Source organism: Mastigoproctus giganteus, chromosome 1, assembly GCF_048544385.1.
Source record: "Mastigoproctus giganteus isolate SK-2022 chromosome 1, ASM4854438v1, whole genome shotgun sequence".
Taxonomy (NCBI): domain Eukaryota; kingdom Metazoa; phylum Arthropoda; class Arachnida; order Uropygi; family Thelyphonidae; genus Mastigoproctus; species Mastigoproctus giganteus.
Window position 1 is genome coordinate 119,714,748 of NC_143575.1, and position 21,958 is coordinate 119,736,705.

At 37.6% G+C, this 21,958-nt stretch overlaps 1 protein-coding gene across 1 annotated transcript in view; it reads left to right on the plus strand.

Annotated features, from left to right (window-relative positions):
- LOC150091114 (propionyl-CoA carboxylase alpha chain, mitochondrial-like) overlaps positions 1 to 21,958 on the plus strand; it is a 1,103,107-nt gene that overhangs the window by 702,293 nt on the left and 378,856 nt on the right. The window contains exon 14 of the mRNA XM_090381963.1: positions 11,678 to 11,826. Coding sequence (XP_090238089.1) covers positions 11,678 to 11,826 — 149 coding nt within the window. The remainder of the gene's footprint in view (positions 1 to 11,677; positions 11,827 to 21,958) is intronic.

The following is a 21,958-nucleotide window of genomic DNA, read 5'->3' on the forward strand; positions in this document are numbered from 1 at the left end:
TTAAAGCTTCATAACTTGTTAGTCCGTTCTCAATTGCGTTTATCATGTTACGTACAATTTGTGTGTGATATGTACTTTGTTATCGATTGCTTATCTTTTTACTGTTTTAAATTTTAACCCCCCACCCACAAATGTCAGTGAACAGAAATGTCAACTAGTTAGTATGTACATATTACAGTACGTATTAATTATTCCGATTATCACACATATATTCTTCTGATTTTCATGTGTCTTTTAATTTTTTAATTGGAAAGGTAATAAAGAGTAAATTTGTGCTTAATATATCTTTACTTTTATAGCCTGTGGATAATATTCCTCCTATTTTCGCTAATTAGAATCGCTGTTTAATAAAATTAAAATTCAATTCACAAACGTGATCACAATGACCAATGCTTACTACACATCATATAGTGAACGGTACTATGGTGACTCCATTGTAACGTGATTTGATTGTACAGTGAACCAATTGTAAAGCGGGGGTCCATTGTATTTTTAACTTTTTTTTTTTTTTACGTGAAAATTCGGTTAATTTGAGCAGTCGCTTAATCGGGCCAAAATGCACTAGTCCTGATATGTCCCAAGTAACTGGAATCGACTGTATATGAAATCACAATTTTTTTTGGATCCAGTACCTTTGTAACCACATCAAAGTATCCAATCAAATTGGTCAGACAAGACTTCCCATTAACAAACTAATGCTGTGTCTGAACAATAACTGCACTCTTATATAGATGATCCTGCAATGCTTCTTTAACCAGTAATTCCATTATTTTCCCTGGAACAGAAGTTGAATTAACAGATCTGTAATTAATCGTGTAATCCTTTAACCCCCCCCCCCAACCGATATGGAATACATATGCACATCTGCAGTCTGTGGGAACCTCCCCTGAGTCCAAGGATACTCTCATAATTATGGTTTGCTTACTTCCTTTGTCACCTTTAATATAACTAGATAGATCCCATTCACCTTTCTTATGTTTTACTTCAACAATTTCTCCTTCACTTTGCTTTCAGTTAAGTGAAGGAGAAAGGCATTTAGCTGCCTGTTACAGTTTGATAAACTTCTGACCTCCATTTCTCAACAGAATTCCTCATATGTGAATATGTAGATGCAGAATACTCATTCAGTTTGCCATGGACCAACCTTAATCATCCCCTTTCTTCTAGTGTTTACATAAGTAAAGAAATCTTTGCTGTATTTTTTTTTTTTTTTTTTATGTGAACCCCAAACACGTGAGGTATTAGAACCTATAGTATTTAGTACCATGCTTGGGTTGGAGGTTGAGAAGATGAAAGAAGATATTTCTTGGATTGAACTTCTGTAGATTGTAATTTTCAGGAAATACGTATGAAGGAAGGTTGTTCCAGAAAACGGCAGTTGAATGAATAAATGAGGAAGATGAAAAGTTGGTTCTGTGGGTTTGAAGTTGGACAGTAAATTGATGTTGGCTGGTGGCGGCACATGTTCAGACTGTTTTGAAAGAGAGAGCGGGAATTATAGAAGCCAATTCAGAAGAACAGTGCCCATGGAAGTATCTGCAGAAGAGGCATGCAGCAGAAACAGTGCGTCTATGAGACAGCGAGTGGAGAGACTCTGTTAGAGATGAATCATTAATTAACCTAACTGCCCTCTTCTGAATGGAATCAAGAAGCCTGAGAGAGGTTTTGGGGGCACCACCCCAGATGTGGGGAACAATATTCCATGGCAGGGTGGATTTGCGATTTATACAGAGTGAGCAGCTGTTTGGAAGAAAAGTAACGCCGAGAGCGAAAGAGAAAACCAAGTTTTTTAGATGCAGAGGAAGCAATATCTGTAATGTGCTTGTGCCAAGAGAGATTAGAAGTCAGGGTAATTCCCAAAAGAGATATATCATTTTGCCTAGAAATCGGAGTGTCACTAAAGATAAGCATAGGAGCAGAAGGCCGACCGGGCTAGCCAGGTGAGTAAAGTGCCTGCTTGGCAACCCAAAGGTCGCGGGTTCGATTCCCGCCTCGGGCTTGGATCAAAGTACTGCAAAAACCTTGGGAGGTGCATTATGGCCACAGAAGCCTATGCGCCAACAACTACCAAAAAAAAAAAAAAAAAAAAGGAGCAGAAGAATCCTTTTTGCAAGATATAAGACAAGACTGAGTTTTAGAAGGGTTGAAATCAACTAGGTTGTCTTTGCCCCACTGGAGAATTACCTGAAGATCGGCATTTAAGGAATTGGTAGCAGATTTTCGAGAAGTTGAAGCTGATTGAGCAGGACAAGGTTTCTCAAAATGGAAAGTTGAATGCAATGTGCTATCATCGGCAAAACTATGGATAGGATTTCCAATCAATGGAAGAAGATCATTGATATACAAGAGGAAAAGAGTGGGGGAAAGAACTGAACCTTGGGGGACACCGGCATTAGTGGAGAAGTTAGAAGACAGAGAGCCATCTACCATCACCCTCAGTGAGCGATCAGAGAGAAAACTGGATAACCAATTACTAAAAACAGTTGGCAAACCATAAGATGGAAGCTTGTTTAGAAGACCTTTATGCCAAACACGCTCAAAAGCCTTTGAGATGTCAAGATCAACTACTTGTGTTTCACCGAACCTTTCCATTGAATTAGTCCATAAATGGGTAGCATAAGCCAGAATATCTCCAGTGGATCGACACTGATGGAATCCATACTGGTGATCGTTGATCAGACGGAAGGTTTCTAGATAGTTTAAGAGTTGGCAGTTAATTGATTTCTCCATTACTTTAGAAAGAGTAGAAGTAATTGCAATGGGACGATAATTGGATGGGAGGGATTTGTCACCCTTTTTAGGAACTGGCTGGATATGAGCAAATTTCCAGGCAGAAGGAAAAACACCTTTGGAATAAGAAAGTGAAAAAAGGCGGCAAAGAATAGGAGTAAGTTCAGGAGCACAGGTTTTGAGAACAAGTGGAGAAATACCATCAGGACCTGGAGCTTTCTTAGCATCAAGATTGATCAAAATCCTTCTGATATCCTTTTGACGGAAGACCACAGGGGGCATTGAATGGAGTGTGTTGGGAATGGTGGGAGGTGTTTTACCAAGATCATTAATACATGAGCTGGAAGAAAAATGGGATGCTAGCAGGTCAGCTTTATCCTTGGCTGAAGTGGCAACAGAACCATCTGGTTTGGACAGAGGTGGGAGCAAAGATGGGCAAACGTTGCGGCCACTAGCTTTGGCAAGAGACCAGAATGCTCGGCTACCATTAGGGAAAGAAGCAAGTTTTCTACTCTTAGCCTGTTCAAACTCTAGTTTGGACTGATTAATAACTGCTTTACAACTGTTGCGAGCTTTGGATTAGGCAGAAAATGAAACTGAAGAATTAGAAACAAGCCAATTACGATATGCAACATTCTTCTCTTGAACAGCCTTAGCACATTTATTGGAAAACCAAGGTTTAGATACAGGACGAGATTTTAAAGTGGAGTGTGGGATAAGGGATTCCATTCCTGCAAGAATAATTTCACTGACACGATCGAGCATTAGCATTAGCATTAGTAGAGGCATTTGATGCAAGAAAGCAAGCTTATGCAGCATCAGCCAAAAAAAAAAAAAAAAAAACCCACTTCCACTTCACCACCCCCTCTGTTCGTTCAAAATACCCGTCCAGCTGAGCCTTAAACTTATTTAGGCTATCAACCTCCACCACAAGGGATGGAAGTCTGTTCCACCAACCAACCACCCGCTGGCTAAAGGCAAATTTCCGCACGTTTATCCTACATCTGTCTTTCCTCAATTTGAATTTATGCCCTCTCAGGTGATTTTTCTGAACTAGAGGAAGAATCCCATCAGCATTGAGCATGCTTAAACCATTCAAGGCTTTATACACCTCTATCAGATCACCTCGCTGGTGCCTAGTCTCTAGACACTGTAATTTGCAAAACTTAAGCCTTTCTTCGTAAGAGCACCCCTTTGTTCCATTCACTAATCTTGTTGCCCTTCTCTGTACTCGTTCCAGCAGCTCTACATCCTTCTTGAAATGAGGCCTCCAGACCTGTATACAGTACTCTAGGTGTGGCCTGACCATTGCCTTATAAAATGGAATAATCACCTCCTTATCCCTGCTGGAAAAATTCCTGTATATCATTGACAATACGCCATGAGCTACTCTTGCAGCCCATCTGCACTGCTCAGAGAACTTCATATCTGCCTGCACAACCACCCCCAAGTCCCTTTCATTCTCTGCCACTCTCAGTGTAGTACCACAGAGTTGATACGTTGCTCTGTGGTTGCTGTTTCCCATGTGTAATACTTTACATTTGTCAATGTTAAACTTCATTTGCCACCTCTCAGCCCATCTGCACAATCTGAGCAAACATTGACATCAGAAGTTTTGAAACAGTAATCCAACCAAGGAAAAGAAGAAAAGAAGTCTCGCAGGTCATCCCATTTTGCATTCTTGTAATGCCAAGCAACACATGGTTGGGAATAGCCATGAGATAAAGGTTCTATTGGAGAAGAGGCAGTCACCAAGTTGTGATCTGAAATGCCTAAAGGACCTCTCACTTCGACCGTGTACTTAGAAGGGTTGTTTGTGAGAAAAAGATCAAGCGTATTGGCTGTATGATTAGGATTGTCCGGTATTCTTGTAGGTAAATGAACAATCTGTGCTAGGTCATTAGAAATTGCAAAAACCTCAGCATCTGTATTTATAAATGATATTGATGATGGTGTATCAGGCTTAATGTCCAAGTTTGCAGACGATACCAAGGTTGGCAGGGTTGTTAAGGACACTACTGATACTATGCTGCTGCAACAGGATCTGGAAAGGTTGAGCAGATGGGCTGAGAGGTGGCAAATGAAGTATAACATTGACAAATATAAAGTACTACATATGGGAAACAGTAACCACAGATCAACGTATCAACTCTGTGGTACTACGCTGACAGTGGTAGAGAATGAAAAGGACCTGAGGATAATTGTGCAGGCAGATATGAAGTTCTCTGAGCAGTGCAGACGAGCTGCAAGAGTAGCTCATGGTGTCTTGTCAATGATATACAGAAATTTTTCTAGCAGGGACAGGGATGTGATTATTCCCTTGTATAAGGCATTGGTCAGGCCACACCTTGAGTACTGTATAGAGGTCTGGAGGCCTCATTTCAAGAAGGATGTAGAGCTGCTGGAACGAGTACAGAGAAGGGCAACAAGATTAGTGAATGGAACAAAGGGTTGCTCTTACGAAGAAAGGCTTAAGTTTTGCAAATTACAGAGCCTGGAGACTAGGCATCGGCGAGGTGATCTGATAGAGGTGTATAAGGCTTTGAATGGCTTGAGCATGCTCAATGCCGATGGGATTCTTCCTCTTGCTCAGAATAATCACCTGAGAGGGCATAAATTCAAATTGAGGAAGGATGGATGTCGGATAGATGTGCGGAAATTTGCCTTTAGCCAGCAGGCAGTTGGTTTGTGGAATAGACTCCCATCGCTTGTTGTTGAAGTTGATAGCCTAAACAAATTTAAGGCTCAGCTGGACAGGTATTTCGAACGAACAGAGGGGTGAAATGGGAGTAGTGGTTGTTTTTTTTTTTTTTTTTTTTGGCTGATGCTGAATAAGCTTGCTTTCTTGCATCATATGCCTCTACTAATGCTAATGCTATTGCTAATCTTAACCTGCTGGGTCGGTGTGACTAGAAAACGGAAACCAGCTGGAGTTGTGAATATTAAAATCACCAAGGAAAATTACTTCACTGTTAGGAAAGTTGTACTGGAGAAAGTCAAGTTGCAAAGAGAGGAAGTCAAAGAGCTCCAAGTGATTAGTGGAGTTTGGAGAACAGTAGAGACAACAGATGAAATTGACACAATGAGGTAGAGAGATTTTAAGCCAGAGAAGATCAAAGAGAGGAGAATCCAAATTGCCAAGTCTCTGACAGGGAATATCAGAACGGACATATGCACAAGTACCACCTTTGAGGCGAAAGGAATCATACAGCGAATAATTTGGGCATCTGAGATGAGCAGCAGATGAATCAACCGATAACTGAGATTCTCTCAGAAAAAGTACATGGGATTTGGCAGACTGCAAGTGGAAATGGACATTGTTAAGATTAGAATTGAGATCACGTATATTTGTGAAATGAATTAGGAAGTCCTTGGGAGGTTTAGATCTTTTTGCAGATAAGCTTGCTCTATTAGTTTGACAATTCATGGTGTATTCAATAGTAAGAAAAAGTGGGTGGGACATGCTGTATGAAGTAATGAAATTTCTGGATATGGCGTACATGTGGTACGAATATACCCAGATCCTTGACATAACGTGGCCTCGACAATGCTCCCCACATACACACTACTCGGATTCCCTCCAGTCACTATCTGGCAGAGTAGAGGTAGCAAGATTATACACTAGCTGATCCAGAAGCTTCCTAGTGAGTTACCAATATGTTCAGTCCGGTGTACTAACTAGCGGCCAGCCTGCGTACACTGTTTTAGAGCTGTACCCTCGAAATGTAATGAATATTGGATCTCGCCACGACGTTCATCATAACCTCAAAAGTCATCAATCATACTGCATGATGGAAGAGATAGGGAAGGGTTGACCGGAACTTAGCTCTAGAGACTAAACATGGGTTCCACCACTTCAAGCCTCCAATAAGTAAAGTGGTGGTATTTCACCGGTTGATGAAAGTCATCTACCACCTAGTACTGCCTGGTAACATAGAGGGGCGGCGTTCCTCCATGTGGTGTGGGCGCCACACCTCAACCCCTGCTTACGTTGGTTCACACCTGGGTGGTCACCCGCCATGTACTTGTGCATGGAGGTTATACCCAGGATTACTAACAGTCCCACCATCGTGAAGGTGCAAGCAGAGGATTTGGCTGTCGCAGACTGTCCAGACTTCGCCGAAATTGGGTCCACTTGACTTGAGTGTCACCCGAATATCAGTTCCATCAGCGTTTTAGACTCCCAGGTAGCAAGTACAGCTTGTCTGGCATATCTGAGAGAATGTCTGTGACAACCTCAAGGACCAAAGTATGCAAAGTCTTTGCATACTTTGCATACAAATATTTCTCGTAATCTGCCTTTGCCTGTCTAACTTTCCTTATGACTTGATTACAGACTAGCTAATATCTACCATAGGCTTCTTTGTTGCTTGATAATTTATGAATCCCGTGCATTTTTCTTATCTGCCATGGGTCTCATTATTCTATGTTGCTTGATAATTTATATGCATCCCATGCATTTTTCTTCTCTGCGATGGGTCTCATTAGTTCATATGACATCCATTTAGGCCTAAACCTTGAACAGTATTTCTTAGTTGATAAGAAAAGCATACTAGCTTCCAAAGATTAATTCCTTGAATGCTTCCCATTTAGAGTTTTCTTTTTAGATAATATAACTTATAGCAGTTAAACAAAGTTATTTCTTTTAGCACTTGAAGACCTTTTTAGTTCAGTTGCTGCTTACAGAAGGACAGTAGAATGGTATATGTGCTGTGGAGCTATCCACAGCACATTTATGAGTTTATTATATTTAAATGACAAAACATATGAAAATGGATTATTTAATCATTATTAAACAGAAAGAAATGTTAGTCTGCTGAATTCTTTTATTAAACCTGTAATGTTTTGTCTGGATTGCTCTAATTAAAATAGAATAGAATAAGCCAAAATTAAATAAACTAACTAAATTATATCATATAAATAACATTTGTTGGAAAACTTTTATCTTACTAGTTAAGATGTTGGTTGGTAGGAATTGATCTAGGTTGTAGTCTACCTCTTAGTTTGGGGAAGTGGAGGGCATAGTTATTTGGTTGTGGTTAAGAAGTTTAAATTTATTTTTAGTTTGGGTTAGGACTCCATTCTTAAATATGTGGGAGTGAAGGTAAAGAAAGCCAACACGAGAACAACGAGAAACATCGGATAACTCACGCGGAAAATTAGTTTCCCGATATGACAGTCTACCGCTGCTCGCTCGGTTAAACAGATGGTAGGAGTTATAGGTCCGGAGCAAAGTCGAAAACGATATATTGATTGACAGGTGGACGTGGCAAATGATGTACTGATTGGTGCACGAACACAACACACGATAACATCGTTCTAGTATCACTTTAGTAACACTCAGAAGCACTAATGGTAAACTGCCCTAATGAACACTTTCCATAATGGTGAAAAAAGGTGAGGTTACCTCTACTTGAATCCCATGGGAGCTTGAACCCCTCCCAAAATGAAGGGGATAACCTAACCTTTTTTCTTTAGAATCATGGGTGGACCAGCATGTAAATCGTTCATTAACAAAATATTAATATTTTATTACTGTGCTTTTATTTTTAAAGACACGCGTGCAGATACACGCATATTATAATAGCAATCAACACATCAATAGCTATTCATTATATATATATAACTGATATTAATGATTTTAAATATAAATCAAAATTAATGCCAGTAGCATGGCAAAACTGTTGAGTGAAAAATAATAAATTAAACATAATAATTAATCAACAGGGAAGGAGAAGAAAAGGTAAGACTAAAAATTATAGCAGAAAATCTCCAAATAAATTTAGAAAATCCAATTCAAACTAATAAATAAATTTTAAAATTTAGAGCCAATTATATAAGAATTTAGCGGCACCTCCCCTCGTAAGGTGCCAGTTCCAAATTACGTGAAATATCACAAATAGAGACTAAACTAACTACAATAAAATAAAATAAAACCAAAATAACATATGCAGCGAAAAATAAAAATATAGAACAGAATTTTTGTACCATTTTTTTAAAATTTTTTAACTCCATTATACTTGTGTGTGTGTGTGTGTGTGTGTGTGTGTGTGTGTGTGTGTGTGTGTGTGTGTGTGTGTGTGTGTGTGTGTGTGTGTGTGTGTGTGTGTGTGTGTGTGTGTGTATTATGAAGAAAGTGTAAAGAAGGTTTTGTTTAATCATTTGAATCTACGGTATACACCAGAAATGACTTCTATGAAATGGATAAGGTGTGTAGTGATATATTGTAGGATAACCAGGTAAGAGATGAAAAAGGAATAGATAGTTGGTAAAAAATTAAAATGAGAAATCAAAAGGCGACCAGAAAGGTTACATTGCAGTGTTTTTCACAATTTCAGTGTCTTCGTCAGAGGCCATCCACCAAAATTATGAGAAAAATGGCAATGCTCTTGCTTCTGTTTTCAACAGAAGCAAGAGCATTGCCATTTTTCAACAGAAATTTCTTTCTTAACACATGTATACTGCACACGGTTCCTGCTTCTGTTTCCAACAGAAGCAGGAGCCGTGTGCAGTATACATGTATTAAGAAAGAAATTTGAAATTTTTCAGTAAGAATAAAGCCAAATAAAGTCTAATAAATGTAATACATACAGATCATGCAAGGAGCAAGTAAAAAGAATTGAAAAAATGAAGAATTGAAGTCTGAATAGGTACAAAGAAAGGAACTTACCATTACTAAGTAACGTTGCAACTGAACAAAAGAACGAGGTGACTACGTGGCAGTATATTTATGTATGGGTACACTAGCAGTACCTATACATTTGAAAATGGTGTGAGTGAAAAAAATAAAAAACAATTAGTATGGTGTCTGTAAGCTTGTTGGATGTATAAATTGAAATGAACGCTATTAAATACATGGTGCCCAAACTGCCCAGGATACTTGAGAGATATATAATAGCTTGCAAAGTAGCAGTGAAAAGCACCTAAACTTTGTTAAGGTGAAAAATAGATTGGGTAAAGTAAGAAGTCAATATCTCACATATTGCGTTCGATAAACTAATGGCTCACAGGACATAAAAAGTAGGGACAAGTAAATCAGAAAGATGAATGAAGTAGAGGTAAATAGTTGAGCTCGGGTAGTTCGGGGTTGCAAATCTGTTCCTATAGATAGGACCCCGACCGAAGGTCTTTGAATGAATCTCTTACCTGGTTATCCTACTTTATATCACTACACATCTTATCTATTTCGCAGAATTCACTTCTGTTGTATACCGTAGATTCAATATGATTAAACAAAACTTTCTTTACACTTTCTTCATAATATGTATACACATTATGGCTGTAGGGTACATTTTGCTAATGCAGTGTCCCTGATCCATAATCAACACTATCTTCATTTCTTAATATTATTAATATTATTCTTTTATTATATATATATATAAAGAATCTTTCTTTCTTTTCCTATTATTTTCTAACCTAACGTTTAAGGTTAGGTCATGTAACCAAACCTAAATCAACAATATAGTAAAAACACTCATGAACTCCAAAAATCTGCTTTTAATAATGAGGAAAAAACATAATGAAGAACATAAAAATGAACGGAACGAAACTTTTATTAACTTAGTTTTTATAAAAAAAATCAACCAACGTTTTATTTCCCTTACAAATTCCGTCCATCTTTAAAAGATTCATTGCTGCTATTACCTGTTTACCATTCATCACAAAACTATTATGCACTGTTCTTTACTCATTAATACACATTATAATGCCAACCAATGACTACACAGTAGCTTGTCGTCTGTCGTGCCCACCACCAATCATTTCATCGTTTGCCACGCCTATCTGTCAATCAATATATCCTTCTCAATTTTGGCTCTAGACCGATAACACCTACCGTCTGTTTACCGAGCGAGCAGCACTAGAGTCCAGTGTTGAGAAATTAATTTTCCTCGTAAGTTATCCGACATTTCTCGTCATTCTCATGTTGGCTTTCTTTACCTTATGTGGGGTTGTTTTTTTTCTTGATCTCAATTCCTTTTTTGCAGATAAAGTTATTAATGACACATATTAAAAAGTCTTCTTTGTGCAGTCTGCAGTTATGGTATTTCTTATATAGCTAGTACAGTCCTAATGTTTTGGAAAATGCCCGTTTGTGGTCCTCGGTCCATGTATGGAAATCTGGGTCTATTTTAATTTAAACGTTTTTTATTTTTATTTCTATTTAACTTTTATCACATATACTTAAATTTGTATTAACATCCCTCTTTAAGCCAATATCTGTAATAAATATCTTCCCCTGGGGTTAAGAATATAAAAGGTAGTCAATTTGACTCCTTTCCACCAAACCAGTTGGTAATGAGATTAAATAAACCACAATATAAATATGTATGTTTCACCCATAAAGAAATCAGCATGTTCCTATGACCAGCATCTTTTTTGACAGTAATAAAAATTCAAGAATTACATGATAATAACCCTTATAACCCTTAGTTATAAGGGTTATTATTATGTAATTCTTGAATTTTTATTAGAGGAAGTAAAAGTTTTAGTAAATCAAACTAAGATCTGATTCAAAGAATTTTAGTTTTAAGATTAATTTTTATAAAGTAAATAGCAATAATACATAAACACTTACTAGCTGTCTTTGCAGTCACTGAAGAAGTGGTAAGAAAATACCATGGAACGTTTGACCCCATTATGTGTACATATTTCCAATTCAAAAATAAACATACTGATACCAACATAGGTTTTGAGTGCTTCAAAAAAAAGGTTAGCTGGCCATTTTTTTAATAGATCATACAGTGCTCTGACAGCTTGTTTGAAGACACTTTTTCTAAGCTTATTTGTTGCTATAGTTATTTGTACACGGAAACTCATTGAAGGAAAAGTTTAGTCTGCAGTGAGCATTAAGACAATTGCATTAACTGTTTTTTTTTTATATACTTTTTAATGGTTACTTTTTATTTTTATTTTAAATACCACTAATTAATTCTTTAATTTTTTTTAGGTCACCATCTTAAAATAAAACAGAGTGATATTGTCATTGACGGATGGTCATTAGAAGCTCGGGTATATGCTGAAGATCCTTTTAAACATTTTGGGCTGCCTTCTGTAGGTCGTTTATATAAATATAGAGAACCACTTCATATATTAAAAGTGAGTATCATATGAATAATTAACATAATATAGATTAACTTGCCAGGAATCAGGAAAAATGTGTGTATCTTTTGCCAATTGTTTGGAATGTATTCAGTAGAGATTTCTCAGATTTTTTTTTTTTTTTTTGAGAGAGAGAGAGAGAGAAAAATAGCATGAATAATTGTCATTGGAAGCATAATGAGTTACTCTGTAGATGAACAGGGTTCTGGTTTGCAAAACTGCAAAAATATATGTTAGGCAAAATGATCCCACACAATTAGAAATGGTTTAAGCCAGGAGTTGACAACATTTTCCACCATGTGAACTACTTTAATAATAAACAAGATTTTGATTGGCCAATTGCACCTTTTTTTGCAAGATCATCCCTTTCTTAAATCAATTATGCTGAATTATCTTTGAATATCTTAAATTTAAGCCCAGGGGCTCACATCTGGTGAGTATGGGCTTGGCATACCCATGGTCCTGAGCTGGATATCATCATTCTTCTCTTTCTTGGTGATTCCCTTCTACTTCTGACACTCTCTCTCTCTCGCTCTCTCTCCCTCTCCCTCCCTCCCCTCGATGTGGACACCTGTACATGGTGAGGGGACCTCCCAGTGATCTTGCTTACCTTCTAGATTAGCATCACTGGGATCTAATGCCCATACCTTGGTTCCAGGGTTGCATCTTTTGAATCTGGCATGTACAGCCGTGCACCACGACCCATGGAAACTCGGAAAGGGGGATCCTGGTGGGTGAAGGGCCCAGCCCTAATATTTCACTTTGGCCCCTTCTTTGACAAGAGCAGTGGTCCCAGACCAGCCCGACTGGGATCAATCGGCAGGTGGTTCTTACTGCTAGGGTCAACTGAGTTCCAATAAGTCTCCCTCCCATTTTGTCCTGCATACACGAATGTACACAGTACCTGATAGTTGACAAGTGGCTGTGCCCTCGTTGGGCTCCATGGTGGGTTTGCATTCGTATTTGCTGAGGGCTGACGATTGTAAAGCAATTTTAACTATTCGTCATATCTTAATAGAATTTATCTTTTAGTAATGAACGCCGTTTATGTTTTACCCATCTGTCTGAGCCTTGTACACTCAGACAGATTTATCGGATGATGACAAATACTGGTGTGTCAGGTTTTTACAACTGATTAATCTATATAGTTTTATTTAGATTACTTTAATGTTTAATATGTTATAACTGTTTTTATGTCATACATTTGTTTATAATATATTAATCAGATATATTATTTTATATTTTTATATCCTTATATTTTATACCTTTAGACTTGGCACATAATAGATGCCTTAGATGCTGATGCACCATAAAACTCCAAATAACCAATAACCAACCAGCCATCTCTCTCTCTCTCTCTCTCTCTCTCTCTCTCTCTCTCTCTCTCTCTCTCTCTCTCTCTCTCTCTCTCTCTCTCTCTCAGGGTAACTCAGTATTTTTTTTTTTTTTTTTTTTTTTTTTGGCTAGTGCAGCATAAGCCTCAGGCTTCTTTGCACCATATGGCTAATAATAATAATGATAATAATTAATAAATAGCAGAATTATTGTAGTTTTTTACACTGTGAAAAACATATTAGGTAGGAATGTAGTAATTTGAAGTGAACTAAAAAAAATTATGTTAACAAAAATGTTCTTTGGGATCTATTAGTCAATGATTATCAACCATTTACTGAACTCTGGTGTAAGCATATTTGAATTCGTCATCATTCAAATATTAAAGCTATATTAAAAAGTGCGCTGTAATCACCTTTATTATAATTATAATACACAAAATTTGAGGCTTCGTTCATTGATTCATTGTTCATTATTCTTGAGTGGATTGAAATATTTCCATGATGAGAAAGGGGATAAATGAATTTGCTATCCTTTTGCTGTTGATACTGGGCTAAACTAATAGGATTGGTGGCACTGTCATACAGAAAATACAGTGAAGACAAGAAATGCAAAAAAATATTTGCCCATTAGGGCAACTTTAGTCATGTTAGATGCATGATAAGGCCTCCCAAATATTGGGAGGCACTAGTCCCAAAACATTATTTTATTTATTTTATTTTTTTCAGAATTTTATTAACATATCACTATACTCAAAAAAAAAAAAAAAAAAAAAGAGAAACTTTCTTTCGGATGAACTGCAAAAATTGAAGTTAGACATCGTCGTGTTATCAGAGACAAAGAAAAAGGGATGTGGAGAGGAAATAATGGGAGAATACTACCATTTTTGAAGTGGAGTCGATAAGAGTGAAAGAGCAAGAGCAGGAGTTTCTATTGCTGTTAAAAAGAAATTGAGAGACAACATCAAAAACTGGCAATTTATTAATGAAAGAATGATCTCATTGGAACTGAAAATGTATGGGAGAGAAATATGTATTTTGGGAATATATGCCCCGACTAATGACACCGCCAATACCTTGAAGGATGAATTTTGGGAGGATCTGAGAGAACTAATAGAAAAAATCCCTAAGAACAAAGAGATATTTCTAATGGGAGATTTCGATGCAAGAATAGGAACTGAACAAAATAGCAAAGTTATTGGAAGATTTGGAGAGAAAGAGAGGAACGACAACGGAGATAGACTATGCTATGCAATCTTTGTGAACAGTTCGACTTGAGAATAAACAACACATTTTTCCAACACAAGGATATCCATAAATATACTTGGTCACAGGAGACAAGACAAATTGATCAGTTATAGATTACATTATTTAGATGTAGAGCTGCTGGAACGAGTACAGAGAAGGGCAACAAGGTTAGTGAACGGAACGAAGGGTTGCTCTTACGAAGAAAGGCTTAAGTTTTGCAAATTACAGTGTCTGGAGACTAGGCACTGGCGAGATGATCTGATAGAGGTGTACAAAGCCTTGAATGGTTTGAGCATGCTCAATGCTGATGGGATACTGCTTCTTGCTCAGAATAATCACCTGAGAGGGCATAAATTCAAATTGAGGAAAGACAGATGTAGGTTAGATGTGCGGAAATTTGCCTTTCGCCAGCGGGTAGTTGGTTGGTGGAACAGACTTCCATCCCATGTTGTGGAAGTTGATAGCCTAAATAAATTTAAGGCTCAGCTGGACAGGTATTTCAAACAAATGGAGGGGTGAAGTGGAAGGGTTTTTTTTTTTTTTTTTTGCCTGATGCTGCATAAGCTTGTTTTCTTGCATCATATGCCTCTACTAATGCTAATGCTAATTTCAAAACATTCAGAGACATATGTATTGAAAGATGTCAGAGTTTATAGAGGAGCTGAATGTGGATCTGACCATTTTCTTGTTAAAACAACACTGAGGTGGATTAAGAAAATATGTGTGGACAACCAACAATGCAGGGAAGGAGAAAGGCTACAAGTGGATCAATTTAACGTTGACCTACTCCAGGACGACAGAATTAGAAACGACTTCACCCAGAGACTGGATGCTGCAATTAACATAGAGATAAACGGTAATACTGAAGAAATCTACGAATATTTAAAAAATACTGTTAAAAAAATAGCTCATGAAATCCTAGGCAAAAAGAATAGCCAAGGACCAAAAAAAAAGACTGGAAATCAGAGAAAGTAAGAGGTAGTGTAAAGGAAAAGAAACTTGCATATCAGAAATGGCTGAGTGATAGGAATGATGCATATAGAAACATTTATATTGAAAAGAAGAAAATAGCCAATCGGTTGGTAGTAGAAGCGAAAAATGAAGAATGGGAAAGTAAATGCGCAACTATTAATAGCAAATTGGGTTTCAAGCAATCAGTGGAATCGTGGAAGGTCCTTAAAGACTTGAGAAAACAGAATAAACACAACGCTGGTTCGCAATTAATACCTTTGAAAGACTGGATGGAGTACTATGAAGGACGTTTAACAGAAGACCAGGAAGAATTCAAGACGAGGGAGGATTTTGGTGTAGAAGACTAGGGCTTAAAAGTTTCTCTTACGGAAGTTTGTTTGTTTGTTTGTTTCGGGATTTATTAGGCGTGTTAGGGAGGTGGAACTCCTGCTAAAGGAAGGAAGGAATGGCAGATCACCTGGAGGAGTTTACATGGAACTTCTGAAATACGGAGGAAGAGGAGTGGCTGTTCTGATACAAAAACTGTTAAATAGTATACTGAGGAGAAGAAATACCAAAAGAAATAACAGGATTTATTACATCAATTTATAAGAAGGGCGATCGGAAAAGCTGTTCAAATTACAGAGGAATATGCGTCCTGAACCTGCTGTTAAAGATCCTTGGGAAATGGATCAGGAATCAAGGTATCAGAAGAACAAAGTGGTTTTTCAGCCGGGAGGTCATGTATAGACCATATCTCAACAGTACGACAGATCCTTGAAAAATACCAATCAAAAGGGAAAAAAATCTTTATGATTTTCATTGACCTTGAAAAGGCATATGACAGTGTTCCAAGAAAACTCTTATGGGAAGCACTGAAAGAGGCAAATATTGATGGACAACTGATTAACATTAAGGCAATTTACAGTAATAATAGACGCAGAATTAAAGTGGGATCAGCTTTGTCACCTGAATTCCACACTTCAAAAGGCTTATTACAAGGTTGTTGCATGTCACCAACACTTTTCAAAATTTATATCAACATCTGTCTAAGATCCTGGTCAAAAAAATGTAATAAAATGGGATTTCCGATTAATAAGAACACCTATATTCACAATTTACTTTTTGCAGACGATCAGGTGGTGATAGCACAAGACTTAGAAGATGCAAAGTATGCATGTCGTCAATTGTTTGAGGAATATAAACAATGGGGTCTAAAAATCAATTTTAGCAAGACTGAAATGTTCTCTTCAGGGCCAGGACACGTTCTAAATATTGCAGGTTTTAAAATCAAACAATTCGATAAATTCAAATATTTGGGATCAATCTTACAAAGTGATGGATCATCCCAAGCAGAGATCAATAAGAGAATTGCAGACGGCAGAAAGGCTATCGGCATGTTAAACTCTGTTCTGTGGAGCAAAAATATCCTAAATAAAACAAAGAAACTTATATTTCAAACGATTGTACAGTCTTCTATTGTATGGAGCGGAAAAATGGACATTGGATAGGCGAGCGGAAAACAAATTGCTTTCTACAGAAATGGATTTTTGGAGACGCTCAGCAGGAACTTCTAGAAGAGACAGAAAATGGAATGACGACATAAGGGAAAAAATGGAAGTGAAAAAGACTATTATTGACACCATCAAAGAAAAGCATCTGACATGGTATGGACATGTAAAACGGATGCAAGAAAACAGATATCCAATGGCTATCCTGGAATGGATACCTCCTGGCAGAAGGACAAGAGAAAGACCTAGAAGGACATGGATGGATGGAGTACGGGAGTTCATAATCCTCAGTCTTCCCTGCATCATATGGATCATCATCATCAGCCATTTTCAATCCACTGCAGGATGAAGGCCTCTCCAGCGAATTTCCAGTTCCTTCTGTTTTGAGCCTGGCCATCCATTTACTACCCAGAAACTCATGAATTTCATCTATCCATCTCCGCCTTTGTCTTCCAGGTTTTCTTCTAGCTCCTCTTGGGTACCATTCTGTTATTTTCTTAGTCCATCTGTCATCATGTCTTCGAGCTATGTGTCTTGCCCAAGACCATTTTAGTTCTTTAGTTTTGATAAGAATGTCCTTTACTTGAGTTTGCTGCTTATCCATGTGTTTCTCTTCTTATCTAACAGTCTGATTCCCAGTATAATTCGTTCCATTCTTCGCTGTGTAGTTCTCAGCTTCTCTTCCATTCTTTTGGTGAGTGCCCAAGTTTCACTTCCATAAGTCATGGTGGGGAGTATACATTGATTCATTATTTTACGTTTCAGACAAACTGGGATATTATTCTTCAGTATGTGACTATATTTCCTGAATGCTATCCATCCAAAATTTATTCTTCTCTTGACTTCCAGCCATTTATCATTATTACAGCTAATAACTTGTCCCAGATAAGTATATGACTCCACCTTTTCAATTACTGCTCCTTCAATCATTATTTCCCTTTCCGTGGCATACTTGTTCATCATTACTTTTGTTTTAGCCATATTCATCTTTAGTCCAAAATCCTTACTAGCTGTCCATAACTGATTAAGATTTTCCTCTAATTCTTTGGGATCGTGGCTTATGACCACAATGTCATCTGCAAATCGTAAATGGTTTAGGTACTCTCCGTTCACATTGACTCCTTTCTGCAACCAGTCTAATCTTCTGAAAGCTTTCTCAAGGGCAGCAGTAAACAGCTTCGGAGATATTGTGTCTCCTTGTCGAACTCCTTTCTCGATTTTAAATTTCTTACTGTCTTTGTGTAGTCTAATAAAGGAGGTAGCACTCTCATATATTTTCTTCAAAATCATAATATATGTGGTATCTATGACTTTTCTTTCCAGTGCCCGAAACATTGCCTTATGCTGTATGGAGTCAAATGCCTTTTCATAATCCACAAATGCCAGGCATAATGGTGTTTTATATTCATTTGCTTTCTCCATTAGCTGTGATATTACGTGAAGGTGATCCATAGTTGAGAATCCTGTCCTAAAGCCAGCTTGCTCTTTCGGTTGATTCTCATCAAGTATTCTTTCTAATCTGTTAATGACTCTTGTGAACAACTTGTAGATGTGGGATAACAAGCTAATTGGTCTATAATTTCCAATTTCTGATTTATCTTCTTTCTTATGCAGCAAAACTATGGTTGCATTATTCCACTGCTTAGGCATCACACCTTTTCTAATGCACTTTGTGAAGAGCCTTGCCAGTTTTTGTGTTATGTCTCTTCCTCCCAATTTTAACAACTCTACAATAACTTCATCTTCCCCCGGGGCTTTCCGATTCTTCATTTTCTTCAATGCATGTTCTACCTCATCAGGAAGAATATCGGGTATGTCGTATGTGTTGCTACTTTTCAATCCATCTTCCCCACTGCTGGTATCATTCCCTCGCTCCTTGTATCATTCTCTATAGTAGTCTTCTGCTATTTGAATTATGCCTTCTCTGCTGTTTATAAGTACACCATTGCTATTCTTCAGTTTCAGTATCATTTGTCTTTCTGTATTACTGCTCATGGCTGCTGATTTAAATCCTTTGTTTTCCCTTAATGCTTGTTCTACTTTTCTTGTGTTAAATCTTCTTGATGTCCTCTCTGAGTCTCTTTCTAATGGCTTTGCATAACTCAGTATACTCAATTTTCTCCCTGTCAGTGCTTTTCTTGCTCTTCATTTGTCGTCTTCGGTTCATCATGACAAGTGTTTCTTGACTAATTTTTTCTTCTTTGGATTTCTTTTTCCCTATAGGTTTCTTGGGCTTTATCACTTTCAGAAAGTTGTAATATTCCTCGTCGATATCTTGGTCCTGAGCAGTCTGTAGAAGCTCAAACGTGTTCTTAAGTTCCAGTACATACTGCTTTTTCTCCTCCTCTGTTATCTCAAAGACCTTTGTATTATTTACTCTAGTCAGTTTTTTCCTTTCCTTTCCTTTCCTACATCTATATCAAGTGTACATCTTACCATTCTGTGATCACTTCCAACATTTACCTTATTCAGGACGGTAACATCATTCACAATATATCTTCTGTTAGTGAGGGTGAAGTCGATTTCATTAGTTGTTAATCCATTTGGACTCTTCCATGTCCACTTTCTGTTCACCCTTTTCTTGAAAAAAGTGTTCATTACCGACAGTCCTTGAGATTCTGCAAATTCCACAAGTCTTTCACCTCTTTTATTTCTTTCACCAATTCCAAAATTTCCTATAGTTCTTCTTTCTGCGCTGTTTTGCCTTTTTCCAACCTTAGCATTGAAGGCCCCCATAATAATAGTGTAGTGGGTTTTCTGTTCATCTAGAAGACTCAATTTCGGTGTACATTTCTTCAACCTCTTCATCATCATGGCTCGATGTTGGTGCATAAATCATTATAATCTTTAGCTAGTACCTCTTAGAAATCTTGAGTATTAGCCTTGACACCCTTGGTGATGTACTTTCGAATTCCAAAATGTTGTTTTTAAAATCTTTATGGACCAGAAACCCAACTCCACCTTCACTCCTTTCACTGTTTCCATTGGTGTACAGCAGATTTCCACTTGATAAAAACTTATAAGTGATTCATTTCTTCTTCTTGTTTCAGCCAAACCGATGATATTCCAATTCACATTTTCTAATTCCTTTTCCAGCTCTAATATCCTGTCTTCACTGATGAGTGATCATACATTATAACAGGCCAAGTTCAATTTCCGTGCATGGCAGCCTGGTCGTACCCAGAGATTCTTAGCACCCTCTGCTTCCACTCTGATCCTCCGCTGCCGTAAGCGTGAGAGTGAAAGCTGGTAGGGACTGAGGGCCATTTGTATTGTTGTGCTGTCATATGCTGGAGGGTTTGGTCTTTTCCTCTTCACGCTGACCAGGCGTCTTGAAGAGAACCACTCTACACGTTCGTTGCCACCTATGTGACATAACAGGGCTTATGGATATTAATAATAATAATAAAAAAAAAAAAAAATTGGGGACACATTTGCAGCTTGTCCAGTCCATGAGTCCTCCTCTGAGTTCAAGGTAGCTTTCATAATTATTGCTTAGGGTTTGCTTATTATTTCATTTGCTGCTTCCTTAATATAACTGGATAGATCCCATCCACCCCAGATTCTTCTCTTATGTTCAATTTCAACAATTTCTCCTCCACTTTCTCATGTGTGAATGTAGATGCAAAATACTCATTCAGTTTTCCAGCTACCTCAGCAGGGTCTTCAACAGTTGAACCATTGATGTCAGTTGGACCAATTTGATTCATCCCCTTCCTTCTAGAGTTTACATAAGTAAAAAAAGTCTTTACCATTTTTCTTTGCATTGCTTGCCATAGATTTCTCATAATCTGCCTTTGCTTGCCTAACGTCCTTTGTGAATTGATTAGTCGTTTGTGTGCCCTGATAATTTATATTCGTCCCATGCATTTTTCTTCTCTGCCACAAGTCTCATTAGGTCATCTGACATCCATTTAGGCCTAAATCTTTTAGCAGTATTTCTTAGTTGGTATGAAAAACCTAGTAGCTTTCACGATTAATCCTTGAATACTTCCCATTTAGAATTTGCTGTTGGTAACATTATCAGTTGTTTCCACTGTATAGAATTTAAAAAATATCTGAGACGACTTTAGTTACCTTTACAAAAGCAAAAACCCTTCCTTTTATCTCTGATGGTAGTTACATCTTTAAGTAAATCTCACATCAGTACACTGCCACCTAGTGGTTCCTTTATCTGCAGATCCTTAATGCATGAAGAATCACTGCTGATAATAAGAGTATTACTCCCTCTGGTTGCTTCTTAAACATGCTGCTGCTGTAGAAATCAATCAACCAATAAATCCACAAAAGTCTTGCTAGTGACCAACAAAAGTCTTTGAGTGACCAACCCACAAATTCCAGTTAATATCTAGGAAATTTAAATCTCCCATTATAAGGCACTCCGATTTACTTGACCCACTCGATTTACCTGTACAGTGGTTCATTGTACTCATCAGAGTCGTTAGGCCTGTAACACACTCCTACTCTCATTTTCCCTTTCCCAGTGTTTATGTTCCACCAAACTGACTCAATTTTGCACTGTCCACCCATGTCAACTGGATGCCCTTCCTTATATTAGGAAAAACAGTTGGTATATTGATAGTTCATTAAATCAGCAAAAGAAGAAAGGAAAGTTTGAACATTTAATGTATCTCTACTAATATAGTATAATGTAATTCAGAAATATACAAGTAGGTGCATTATAGCCAAAGCTGCTTATCCGCCATTAAAATTTTCTGACGACTGAAAATGTTTTCCGTAGCTGCTTCTTTAGAAATTAAAAAAAAAAAAAAAATTTCAGGGCTGTAGGGCAGATGAGGAACACATTTGACATTAATGCTGGCTATTTATATATGACAGTATGAGAATGTGAGGCATGGCATTGTCTTGATGCAGTACCCACTCATCTGCATGCAGTTATATTTTGTGACAAATGTGATCCTGCAAATTGTGCAGTGCAGTTCTTTAACAATCATATGATGTGGTACATCATGTTGGAAAGCCATTCCTTGAATGTAAAAAAAGAAGAATTCACCATAACTTGCAGACGCCACAACTTTTGCTTTTTTTTGTGTGTGTGTTGGCAATGATGTAGACTTCCAAACAGAT